Genomic DNA, 12,981 nt, shown 5'->3' on the forward strand with positions numbered 1-12,981 from the left:
AGAAAATGGCACCCCCAAATCCTAGCGCCCTAGGTGACCACCTAGGTCGCCTAAATGGTTGCACCAGCCCCGATGGAAAGCCTCTCATGGCCTGCATTAGGCTTTTGATCAGGCCCTAGCTGCATTGTGTAGTATGATGTATTAGTTAGAAGGTGGTTTGAAAACAGATTTTAGAGGCACAAAATGGATTCACACTAAGAGCAACATTTCTGATCGCAAAAACCTACATCAGCTTTAAGAAGCAACAGAGGGTCCTCTGTTGCTTTTTACAGATTCAGACTAACACGGCTACCCCTATGATATTGTACATCAGCTTTGTTTATAGTATAAAACTAACTGTTACAATTTTGCTTGTACATTCCACATGTAAGCACCAGACTTTTTTAAACAGTTTTTTTTTTATTAAACAAAATAAGGTACATTTCACAGAAATGATTATAAAAATGCATATATAAACATCTGTTTACTTACTGGCTCTATCTTATGCTACCCTAAATATTGCCTCATGAAAACCAACCAACCCACTTGGTAAACCGAAGAGAGTTAAAATCACCAGTTACTTCATCATTTAAGGCTCTGTGAAAACAACAGAACAAGGGGACACCTATTTTTCTTCTATTCACTCCAATTAAATAGTTTCTATCATTGTATTTTCATTAACTTGCCCATTCCCATTGTGTAAGGGCGATAGACTCTGTGGGATCTTCCATGACCAAATTAGCTATGGGACTCCCAGTAACTGGAATGGGAACTGCACAGCTAAGACCTCATGCGACCCTTTGAAAAGCTGACAGCGTCTTAGCACTGAAGGGCATCCTGAGCAAACTGTGTTATGATAGATTTAAAAATATACTGGATATTTTAAACTGTTTAGGTGGCACACTGGGCTACTATCCTTGTAAAGAGTTTGCAGAAGCTACAGTTCATAGTGGGTGGGGTATTCTGTAGAAATTGTGAGCGTTTGTATAGGGTTTAATCTTGTCATCTACTGGGCACTCAATTTCCATTGAAGTCAATGGGCCAGATCCTCTGCTGGTATTAATCTGGTATAGCTCCAGTGAAGTGAATGGAGTTGTGCTGATTTACACCAGCTGAAAATCTGGCACATAAGGAGCAGAGTGCACTCAGCACCTCAGAGATTCAGGCCCAGAGAGACCAGACATGAAGGTATTTGACACATACATAGATTTTGGGGAACTGGGGCAGAAGAAAAGAAAACTAAAAATGGAGTGTTTATTCATAACTACAGTAATATTAGAGAGACAGGTGTCTGTCTGAAAGACAACAAGCATTTGCACATAATGGTTCCGTAGCTGTACACCCAGGACCAAATTCTGCTCAGTCACATCCATGTAAATGAAAAACAAATATTGAGATAAAGGGAGTTACTCCAGATTTACACTGGAGTAACCAAGAACAGAATTTGGCCCCAAACTATAAAAAAAATCATAGTCACACATCAGTAGAGACAAACAATGGAAAGACATTATTGTCAGAATACACAGATATAGTTTATTGCACAAAAATAAACCACGCCAGATTTTTGAGATGGAGAAGCTACTGCAGCAGTCGAAGCGTGGCTTTAGATTAAAAAAACGGAACACGAACTCCAGCCTGCAGAGTTCACTGCAGTGTTTGCTGCTGCTTATCAGACGCAGGAGAATGAGGTATGAAGTAGCCCAGAACATGAAGGTTTCAGTCACCATCTTCAAGTAGTCTTTGTAAGTTGTTTTGTATCTTAAAGAAGAACAGAAGGTTCAGATAAACTTACTGCTTTCTAACTGTGTGAATAGCATTCTTCAGTGCAAGTTTGAATGCACCACTTAATTCTGGCACTGCTATTTATGCCCTTTTGAATGGTTGCTATCCTGAAGTCAACCCAACATCCATGTGTATCAGCCAGGTACAGAGCCGTCCATTGGGTATGGTAAATCGGGGCGACTGCCCCAGGCCCCGTGCTTTGGAGGGTCCCTGCGTGTCTATAAAATCATGAGGAGGCGGGCGGGGAGGTGAGGCAGGAGGATGAGTGGGGTGAGGAAGCAAACGGGGAGGCAAGCGGCAGGCAGGCAAGGAGGAGCCCCCTTACCAGAACCTCCCCCTCCCCACAGTGCCTCCTACCTGCCGGTGGGCTCCGCCAATCAGCGCCTCCTGCCTGCGGTGGATCAGATGTTTCACGGTGTGAGAAGGCACTGCGGGGGAGGGGAGAGGAGTAAGGGAGCAAAAGCGTGCTTGGGGGAGGGAGCGGAACTGGGCAGGGAAGAGTGGAGTGGGGTGGGGCCTTGGGGGAAGGGGTGGAGTGGGGGCAGGTACTCGGCAGAGCCGGGGGGAGCCCCCCCCAGATTAGAAACTTGTCACCTTTGTCCTGGACCCGCACCCACCTAGGGACAGCCCTGGCCAGGTACAAACTCAGTTGGAAAGCTGGAACTGAGGTGTCAGGATTTAGGAGTACTTTCGGTAAATTCCATAGCTGTCCTGCTCTTCCACTAAGTTTCAGCTAGTGAAAGAGCAGGGCTATTCCATGACTAACAGTAGAGTTGGAAAAAACCCAGTAATTAATTTCATTAACTTTTTTAAGTTATTAATCAATATGTTGTAATTTTTCAAAATTTCATAATTGATCTTTTTGATAATTGAAAAAAATGGTGACCATCTTTATATGTGGCCAAAATCTTAAGAAAACATCTACAGAATTTTTATCAAAAGCCTTTGGGTTTTTCAAAGTGGGAAATTCAAAGTGTTTTGGTGAGCTCATCCGATGGACAGTAGGATACAATCTACAGATCATGAAGTAAAACATTCCATGTTCCAGAAATTAGCCTACTCCTTTAAGGAGAAGTAAGGTGGCAGCCAGCACCAGGGAGAAGATACTGGGCTCTATTCTCTGCCCCAGCTGCTTTGTGTTGTTGAAGGCAGTGCAAAGCAGCCAAAATGCTACCCAAGGGAACCATTGGATGGTGCAAAGCTAGCTTAGCCAGCTCTATGTCTCCTGTTTCTCTCCCCACTTTAGCATAGGGCACGTCAAGGTGGGACGCATGGTGTTCTGTCAGAGCCTCAGCTGCCATAGCCACTGGCTACAGATGGTGTAATATGGAGCTGCCTTAAGGCTGCTCTAAGATTATGCCATGCCTAGTCCAGCCCCCAGTTGACCCAGGATCGTGGAAAGTTACCTTAAAGCCATGTTATCATACCCCCTCCCCCACCACTTCCCTGAGGCACACAAAACACACCCGTTGAAAAAAAAAAAAAAAAAAGCAGGGATGGGTTCACTGAGGGAAAGGAAGAAAAAAAAATGAAGTCTGCTTCCAGGTTAATATATACAAATTTAAGCCCACAAGAAGCAATGGGCTTAAACTGCAGCAAGAGAGGTCTAGGTTGGACATTAGGAAAAAGTTCCTAACTGTCAGGGTGGTTAAACACTGGAATAAATTGCCTACGGAGGTTGTGGAATCTCCATCTCTGGAGATATTTAAGAGTAGGTTAGATAAATGTCTATCAGGGATGGTCTAGACAGTATTTGGTCCTGCCATGCGGGCAGGGGACTGGACTCGATGACCTCTCAAAGTCCCTTCCAGTCCTAGAATCTATCAATCTAGTGCCTGCATTTTAATTTTATTCCCTTCTCAGAAGAGGGAGAGGAGTCAACCGAGATCCTGGGGCTCATATATGTGAGGCACACGAGTCCTTTTGGTTTTTCATTTCAAGCACTTGTCTGGTGGATACATCTGGTACATTTGGCAACCAAACTGTATGAAGCCCTTCAAAAATAGTCTAAAAGTGCTAGATATTGTGGTACTAAGCCAATGGGAATTCAGTGGCCGACAAGTGTGGAATTCAATAGAGCTGTGAGAACCACAAGGTCACATTCAAAAGAGGTCACTGCAACAGGTCAAATTCTGAAAAGGCTTTTGGAGAGTAGGTTTAAGGCCAGACTTCTGCAAGTCTATGGGGACGATGTGATGAGGAGAGGAAAGCATACATTAAGTACAGGTACCAGGACTAATAACTTTCCTCATCTAAAAAAAAAATTAGCATGAGAGCAGAATGTCAAACCAGTAGTACAATTTTCGCAAACAGCTAATTATTCCATAGTGTTAGCTTAGATGCTTGCTAAGGTTTAGCAGTTCTTTACTTGAGAGGTTTGTTGCTATGCAACAACCTGTGCTCAAAGGACACTAGGACCACTGGATTGCTGCCAACTTACAATACAATTGTGAAAATACGCACAGTTAAGGTCTCTTTAGGGGTTCAATTCTTTTGGCCCCAGTTGAGCAAAGCATTAACTTAAAGCATAGGCTCACATCCCACTGAAATCAATGAGACTTCAGAACATGCTCATGTGATTTGCTGAACTGAAGCATTAGTCTTTATATGAGAAATCCCATTGTAATGATTTGGCCTGTGTACGTGGGTCAAGATTGCAGGTCTCTGACTAGATCTTACCATATAGTGAGTAATCTCCTCTCACTTCACTACTTTTAAACTAGTAAACATTGACAATGAAGTCAATGGAATGATTCCAGATTTACACTGAGGAGAGAATCAAGCCCCATTTCCTTGGTAGCAAAGTTGTTTTTGAAACCTTTGACATATAGCTAGCAGGGATATTAAATAATCTCAGTGACATGCAACCTGAAAAAACAAACAAACTGTATTAAAGACCTTGGCAAGCTATCAACATTTTAGAAACAAAAACTCATGTGACTGTAGTATGTAGGAATTCAAATAAAGGGTTATAACAGTAGAAATACAACTTACATGCTGGGCCAATGGAAAAAAATAAAATACCTTAGTTTTAATTATCAGTTTACTGCACTTAAAATGTAAATGAGTGAAAATATACCTTCCTGCCTAGTCTTGTTTTTGTTTGATTTTCCAGCTGGGGATAGCAAATACATTTAGTTCTGCAATTAGTAAATGGAAAAGAGAAGAGGTCATCTGCAGGGAACAAATGGCTGGTGCATTCATGTTACTAAGCAGTAACAGGCATTACTAAACACCCACTTTGTAGGTGGACACTGGCATTCCAGCAGCTTTTATTGTTTGGACAAAACAGACTGGAGAAACATATTACCTAAGAAAGGTAATATCAAAAGTCTGTTGCCTTACTAGCCAAAAATGAAGGTCATTAACTGATCATAAACAACAAATCACTGGAGGTTTCAAAGTAATTAAATGGCAATTGATCTCTCAACCTCTCATAAAGCAGCACTCACATATACTGACACACATGCTCAGGCTTAACTGTTAATTTATGCATTTGTCCAAGAACTGTTTCACCTCAGGAAGGTGGTGCACACTCTTCCAGAGATGCTGTTCCGAGATCTACAAAAGCAAATCTTGGAGGGTCTAGTACTTTTGGGAAAGAAGCATCAGTGGTTTGACAAAAACCTATTGTGATCATCATGTATCCTGAGTACTGGGCATTTAAGTACTTACCTAATATTATTCATCTCAATAAATTACCTTTTCCAATTTTATGAGGTTAGCTGTTAGTTCACCACAGAGGGCATCAGCATTAATTTGCAGATGGGATCCCAGGCCTTGTTGCACTGGCTGGCTGTTAAACAAAAGAAAGAGATGTGAAGGAGGAAAGGGAAGATGAGTACATGTAATAGAAGTTCTATAAAGAGAGCAATGAAGGATTTGAATGGGAACATTGTTAGTACGATACTTATTTAGCACAGTATTTCTGTAATGTAATTTGTGCCCTCAGACTACATTCTTTACCAGACTAATTCTACAGAAACCAAGATGGAAATTCTTAAGCATTTTTATTAGTAAAATCCTTCTGTAAGTATGCTTGTGTCTTATGACATGGATCCAAACAAAGAGTGGAAAGTGCACATTAGGATCATTCTCTATCCTTTAAAAGTTTGGACCACATTGGAATGACCCTCCCTCCATTATCAAAGTGGTTTGAAGGAGCCTTAACAGTCTTACACAACTCTAAATAAGGGACAAACCAGTGGATGAACAGCTTTCCAGACATTCCAGTTAAGAGAAGGCATTATTCCCTTCCTACTCCTTTAAATTAATAATCAAGAGCCTAACTCTGCTCTCTGATAGATGCACACTATCCCCACTGTCAGTAGAAGTTGCATAAGTAGCTGAGAGCAGAATTGGACCCTAAATGGTGCAATAGTTTTTCTAAGTGGCCTGGAATGTTGGTCAGGGAGTGTTTTGTCATGGATGACTCCCCCAGGAAAATGGAGTTAGAAGTGTAACGTAACTTAACCCAAGAGATTGGGCTCTTTCAATACTTTGCAGACAGGTCCACCCATTCCGGGTATGGCACTGCCTTGTGTTAGGTTTAGCCTTTGGCTGCTTGTTTTTCAGGTGGTGCTTCTCCAGCTGGCTGACTATGTCAACTTTTCCAGGTACAACACCTGCTGTTGTAGTTTTGCATTCTGGTTTACTATTTGATTTTTAACAATTTTTTGCATGCTAGATTAGGAAGGCTCACAATCACATGAGGGATAGAATATAGTCCACTCTTGAATGTAACCCTAAAAAACTGGTCAGTTTCCCCAATTATAGTCACCTTTGAACCCAGCTAGCTGTGGTTTTGGTGCAGTGACTAGGCATTTCTATGTCTGGGTAGGATCTTAAGTTTCTGGGGCTCAGACCAGTGCTGGGTCAGGAGCCCTAGCTGAAGCAAGTTGTGCTCGGACCTGCTATGGAATAACTATTTCTTCTCTAATTGGCTCTCTTAAGGACAACTGTCTCCCTGCTGCTGGGTCCCATTCCTTCCCTTAGCCTGGGAATCAAGTGCTTGCAGCAGACAGAGTGTAGGAGGAGCCTGGGGAGAAATCTGTATTGTCAGACTTTCATGGAGCCCCCACCTGCTCTGTGCTGAAGACTAGGTTGGCTCCTGACAACAGGTAGGTACAGAGTGAGGTTGGCAAAGGAAATGTTATTTGTTTTTGTCTTTAAAAACAAACAGCCATAGCGGGTGCTAAGAAATGGGACTGGAGAGGGAACTATGTTGTAACGAGGAGCAGGCCCTGTGTTTGCTTAAGAAACTCAGGAGGGTTAGTGAGTTGCTTATAAATATACTATGTACCTCACTACCAGGGCCGGCTCCAGGCACCAGCCTGGCAAGCAGATGCTTGGGGCGGCTGCTCCGGAGAGGGCTGGCACGTCCAGCTATTCGGCGGCAATTCGGTGGACGGTCCCTCACTCCCGCTGGGAGCAAAGGACCTCCTGCCGAATTGCCGCCAGAGATCGCGATCGTGGCTTTTTTTTGGGGGGGGGGGGGCTGCTTGGGGTGGCCAAAACCCTGGAGCCGGCCCTGCTCACTACCTTTTACCAAGGATGGTGAAGGTTCATTTGGAGGGTCCAAGGGTTAATCCAAACTCTCCACACACTACTTACTTTTTATTGCCTTTTCCATTAACTGAGGTCATTGTTTTGGTGCATGGAAATCTATTTTAAACCACCTGAAAGTGCAGATGAGAGTTTATTGGTGTGGTATTGGGGATTGTGCCTTCAATGGCTGAGATTACCAGACAGAGCCTGGGTGGGCACCCTGAAGCTCTTGTTAAGCACAGCCAACTGGAAGCAAACACAGAATAAACTTGATCTCTTGCAAGCACCTTAAGCATTGAATGATCCCTGAATACCAGAATTGGCTGCACTAGAAATAAATGCTTATTAGATCTGACCTTTTATATGTTTTTTAGTGCAATATAGACATTCATAGTACATACTAGTCAGTAAGAATAAATATTCATGAGTTAGTGGATTAGGTTATTGATACTGACATTAACTGAATCACTTGTATTTTCCTATCTACTTCCCCCGCTTGCCCCATTAATATACGTAACAGTTTAAGGCTAGGTCTGCACTTCAAAGTTTGCTGGGAGAGCTAAGTCAGTCAGGAGTGTGGGGGAAAAAAAATAAAAATAAAAATCAAGCCCCTACCAACATATCTATGCTGATAAAGCCTTAGTGTAGATGCAGTTATAATGACAAAAAAGTCCTTGAGCTGGTATAGCTTATGTCTTATACCAGTTTTTCAAATAAAATACCTTAAAAAAAACAAAAACCAAAACAAACAAAAAAACCAAACCTCTTGTCTATATAAATTATGTCCCCAGTAGGGGGGTTGCCAATATAATTATACCAGTATAGCTATACCAGCAAACCCCTTCTAATATAGATCAGGCCTAAATCAATGAAGCAAGAAAACAGCCACTCGGGACAAATTTTCCCCTTGACCTGAGCTCTGCACGCTGCTGCAACATTGAGGGAATGGCACTGGGCCACAAGAGTCATGGGAAAATTCCCCTAGTGAACGCACAGCACACAGCAGCCATAAGTGGCCGTAACAATTTCCGGTGGAGGGGGAGCACTATGGGGGCTCCAGCCTGCTCTGAACTGTGTAGCAGTCTATAGGCGGCCCTCAGGAGGCTGCCGTAAATTAAAGGACCTTTTGACTGCTCTAATTTATGCTGATGATGGCCACACTGGCACCCAGAGCAGCCCAGATTCTTGAGGGAGTCAATTTTTCCCCTTTTCTTTGTGCTGCATCACAAAATGGGGTATTAGTGCAGTAGGATTGGTGTAGCCTGAAGATGAAGGTAGCCCAAAACTTCAGGAACCCTCTTCCCCACAACGCACACAATCAGAGGAACCTGCCTGCAGGTTTTGAAGTATCCAAGGCTAGCCAGATAGCACCTGGAGAATAAAGGTTTCCTTTGCAAATCAGCCAATTTCAGGAACTCTGAAATATGCCTCTTTGAAGGGAGAATACAGTACAACTCTATATTGTCCCATAACACTCTGTATAACCTTTACTCCCAATTAACTGAAATTTGCTTAAATCCAGGTTATACCTGAATTCTCTTGAAGTACCCCAATGCTCCTGAGAAACAGAGGAAGTTATGAGATGCGACTAATGCAGGCTCAAGAACTGCATAGCACTAAATTGTCATCAATTATCATGAGGTTTTGAAGAAGATAGGTGTCCAGCAGAGCTTAGTGTGTAAAACAGAAGAATATTATTCTCCTTTAAAAATGATGCCTTCTTACTCATTAATATGGGAGTCAACAAAGGAAGCCATGGAGACTAGCCGTTCCTCCAGAGCATTGATTTTATATCTCATGTAGAAGGTAGAAAAGACTAGGACACAGACACTGCAGGGGAAAAATAAATGACAAGACAGCTGCGTTAGTTGGAGAATAACACCCTCAGACAGATGTATCCGAAAAGAAGTTTGACAGTACTTGTTTTAAAAATCAATGAATAAAGTTATTATTTGTACACTGTACAATTCCTAGCGTGGGATTTTCAAAGCTGCCTTAGAGCATTGGACTCAATTCATCTGCCCCCATGTTTCAGGTAGCTTTGAAAAATCTCATCCTTAGAATCTACAGCAGTGCTAATTGTTATTTGGATGGACATTTATGTAGTGTTCTTAAACTTAGCTGTCACAATCACCCTTAGAGGCTTCTATAGGGCATAGGCTATAAAATCCACACCTACCCTGGATCACTTCTTTGAGCAATTTAGAAAGTTCACAAAAAATGGTATTCTTCTGTTGGCTTTTATGCAGCAGAATAAATTTTACTGTAAAATCCTATTACTGGTACACGAACAAGGAGGAATGAAGAAACAGACTTTTAAACATGCTTCTAGTTTTACACTGGGCGGGGGTGCAACTCCATTGAAATCAACACTGTTATAAGACTGGTGTAATAAAGGTATGAGGAGACTCTGATGGTTTTGGTAAAAAACGGTTCACTTACAGAACTGCATAGAAAACAAGTATGTGGTTCAGAGACAAAAATCTGTGGGACTTCACTCTGTGGAAGAATCCAAAGGCTCCAGCCTGGCCTGTCGTGAGAAGAACAGAATTATTTTGATCAAACTGGACTGACATAACACAACAAAAGAGACTGCAAATATGTGGCAAAGGATGTAAACAGTGAGAGACAGATACCCTACTGATGTAAACTGGTTTAGCTGCCTGCACGTATGTGGAGCTATACCAATTTATACATGCTGAAGATCTAGCTTTGGTTCTTTACCATTTCTGGGAATGTTCCTGCCTGTTCCTTCAGGCATATGTTTACTGAGTATGTCTGTATGGATAGACTTTGCTTCTGCCTTGGAAACTTTCAGATGAGTCTGGGTCTCAATGACATGGTAATCTGTCAAAAACAAGATTGGATTTTAAATTAAACGAAGCACAAAGGAAACGATTAAGGTCAGCTTAGACAGTTTCCCCCAATATGAAGATTGGAAGGGAAGCCCTTCTGGGATCTGGATACAGGTGGCTTAATTAGAAGATTCATCTTAAGATTTTAGTACAATCTGCATAATAGTTCTACATATTTTACAAGCTAAAAAAAAGCAGTGGTGAAATGCTTTGATATAATGTATTCAAGTTTCAAGCTCCTTTGGCAAGTTTAAAGTTAACTGCAAAGCTCATGAGGGTTGTCATCTATCAGTGAAGAACATGTACAAATACTAGACACAAATATTCTATAGTAGTGATCCAAACCACTGCAGTAGCAATATCATTAACTTTGGGGCATTGGATCACTACTACTTTTTAAAAAGGGTAGCTCCAATAAACACGCTTGCTTCCTAATATTCTAAACGGTGGCTCTCTCTTTTTTTTGTATTAAAATTAAAATTTTGCTCTTGCAATGGCGTTCTCACAAAATCTGAGTACTTGGAATTTTAAGTACTTGAATGCAGGCATATATTGGGCAGAAGCACAAGTGTGTCCACTATTCATTTTTTGTTGGAGGAAAGCAAAAAGGAAATATAATTTTCAAAAAAAACAGTCTCCTATCTCCTCTTCAAGTAGGTACAAACAAATATTTAGTCCTAAAAGAAGGTTTTCTATATTATGAGTGGAAGTGAAATGTTGATGACATGGTTACTAATCCTAGAACCTGCCCTTTTGAAATGAAGAACACTGAAAATAATTGTGGTTTTCACCAAAATAGCAAGCTACCAGGTCAATGTGACCAAATCACAAGTCCTGCCATTAGCCACACACTGACCAGCCATTCTCTTTGATGACTGCCAATTTATTTTGCTGGAAATTGGAGGATAGCTATATTTAGGAATCCAATTTAATTATATTCAGTTCAGGTTCTGATAGCATACCTGTAACTGTGGTATCTGAGTATGCTGCAATGATGCACTAAGTTTTTTTAAAAATGGGATGCTGGGCTTTTACTTGTGAAAGCAGGTTAGAGAAGTGCACTTTGAATAGAGCAGTACAAGGAAGTTCTTAGTTCCTGCAGGACAGAATTCTGCACTCTCAAAGCAGCCTAGAGAACGCAAGTATTAGGAAAGTTGGCCATATCACTGGTGGTATAGCAATACTGCCATGGAGATGTGAGCTGAAACTGAAATGTGTTCAGCGGGTGGTAGCAACACAGCAGTTTAGTTGTTGCTCCCTAACACCACCAAATAATCGTTTCAGAAACCCACTTGGTAAACATGGGTGGGAGGGGAGGGGGAAGGGCTTCAAACTTTGTGACAAAGTAAAAAAAAGCCCTACCAAATTAAACCTAACCCCAGTTAATTGATTCTAGATTCTAACGCCAGAAAGGAGGATTGTGATCATCTAGTCTGACCTCCTGATTAGCACAGAACAGTTTCCCCAAAATAATTTAGGCTATTCTAAACAAAAAAGAGGATGGATACACTGCCTCATTAGAAGTTACTGTTATTAAAATGGCTTTTCATGTGATACAGATAATGATTTGGAATTGCAAGGCAGAACACAGAATGGCCCAGGAGGCATAAAACAACATTACAAGTACTAGACACTTAGGGCACATTGGCACTACTTACACTAGTGTAACAGCAGATTTTTGCCTTATTTCTTTAGATTGCAGAGATTGACACTCCACTATTCCCATTATAATTAAAGGATGCAGCAAAATCCTCTTCGCCTCCCACCCTCCTCCTGCAATGTTTTGGGATGACTGGTTACAGAAAGCAATTACATCAAGCAAACACAGGGCTAAGGAAGGATAACTGTATATATTAAGGCATTTGCAGATACTGTTCAAAGAACCTTGAGTGAATAAGCTCATATGCCCAAAGCCAGCCTCTTCTAAGAAAATGGTGGAAAAACAGAAACATCTGCGATACTTCCCAAGGCTTCAAGGATAAATAGTTTTTGTTTTGTCTATCTTGCACCATGACACAAAAGCACGTATTTACTTAAACTAATATGGGATAAAGCAGGAATTCAGCTGTTCATATTAGGAATGGGTCAGCAGAGAAGGAGGAAGTTACATTGCTACTTGACATATAAAACTGAAAATTAATGCAGTAGACAATATTTTGTGAACTTAATCTGGTTTCCGGTACAAAGGCATATACAAATCACCCCAGTCACTCTAAGTGAAAAGGAAATTAGATTCCTGATCCTAGGAAAAGAGTTTAATGCCCTCAACTTTGCAAAGACAAACCCAGACTCAGGACAGGAGACCAGGATGGCTGCCCTGAGTGCCAACATTGAGGGGTGGCAAGTCACCATGCTCGGGGGCACCAAAAATATTTTGTGCCTGGGCGACAGAAAAACATAGGGCTGACCCTGTACAAAAAGACTTGCAATGTAAGTGCTTTGCTTTGCTTTCTAGTCTGAGTAGATACACACATGCTAGCTCTGCTTGAGCAAGTGTGCTAGAAATATCTACATAGCTGGGGGTAGTATGGGTGGCAGCTTAGACTAGGTGCCCGAATACATACCCAAGGGGTCCAGGTAAGTTTGTACTTAGGTGGTTAGCCTGAGCCACTGCCTGTGCTATCACAGCTATTTTTAGAATGCTTGACTGAGTAGAGCTAATGCATGTCTTGTCTACTCGCTCTGGGAAGCATGCTCCCAGCTGGAGTGTAGACATACCCTGAGAAGCCTAACAAATAGGAATACTAAGAAGAAATAGGGAAGTGGCCTTATGTCTGTATAGGGTATTGCTTAGACCATTACTATCTATCTAAGGTGG

General features: G+C 41.7%; 1 protein-coding gene across 5 annotated transcripts in view; it reads right to left on the reverse strand.

The window, feature by feature from the left end:
* Positions 1 to 379: 379 nt before the first annotated feature.
* Positions 380 to 12,981, reverse strand: part of GRAMD2B (GRAM domain containing 2B) — a 62,125-nt gene continuing 49,523 nt past the window's right edge. For 4 of the 5 annotated variants that reach the window (XM_054031819.1, XM_054031817.1, XM_054031820.1 and 1 more), the window contains 5 exons: positions 10,033 to 10,155; positions 9,751 to 9,838; positions 9,034 to 9,138; positions 5,464 to 5,557; positions 380 to 1,737 (listed from right to left, as the gene is read on the reverse strand). In XM_054031819.1, coding sequence (XP_053887794.1) covers positions 1,696 to 1,737; positions 5,464 to 5,557; positions 9,034 to 9,138; positions 9,751 to 9,838; positions 10,033 to 10,155 — 452 coding nt within the window. In that variant the 3' untranslated portion in view covers positions 380 to 1,695. Of the gene's footprint in view, positions 1,738 to 4,840; positions 4,902 to 5,463; positions 5,558 to 9,033; positions 9,139 to 9,750; positions 9,839 to 10,032; positions 10,156 to 12,981 lie in introns of all 5 variants that reach the window. The other variant, XR_008445374.1, reaches the window with a different exon arrangement.

Source organism: Malaclemys terrapin, chromosome 6, assembly GCF_027887155.1.
Source record: "Malaclemys terrapin pileata isolate rMalTer1 chromosome 6, rMalTer1.hap1, whole genome shotgun sequence".
Classification (NCBI taxonomy): Eukaryota; Metazoa; Chordata; order Testudines; family Emydidae; genus Malaclemys; species Malaclemys terrapin.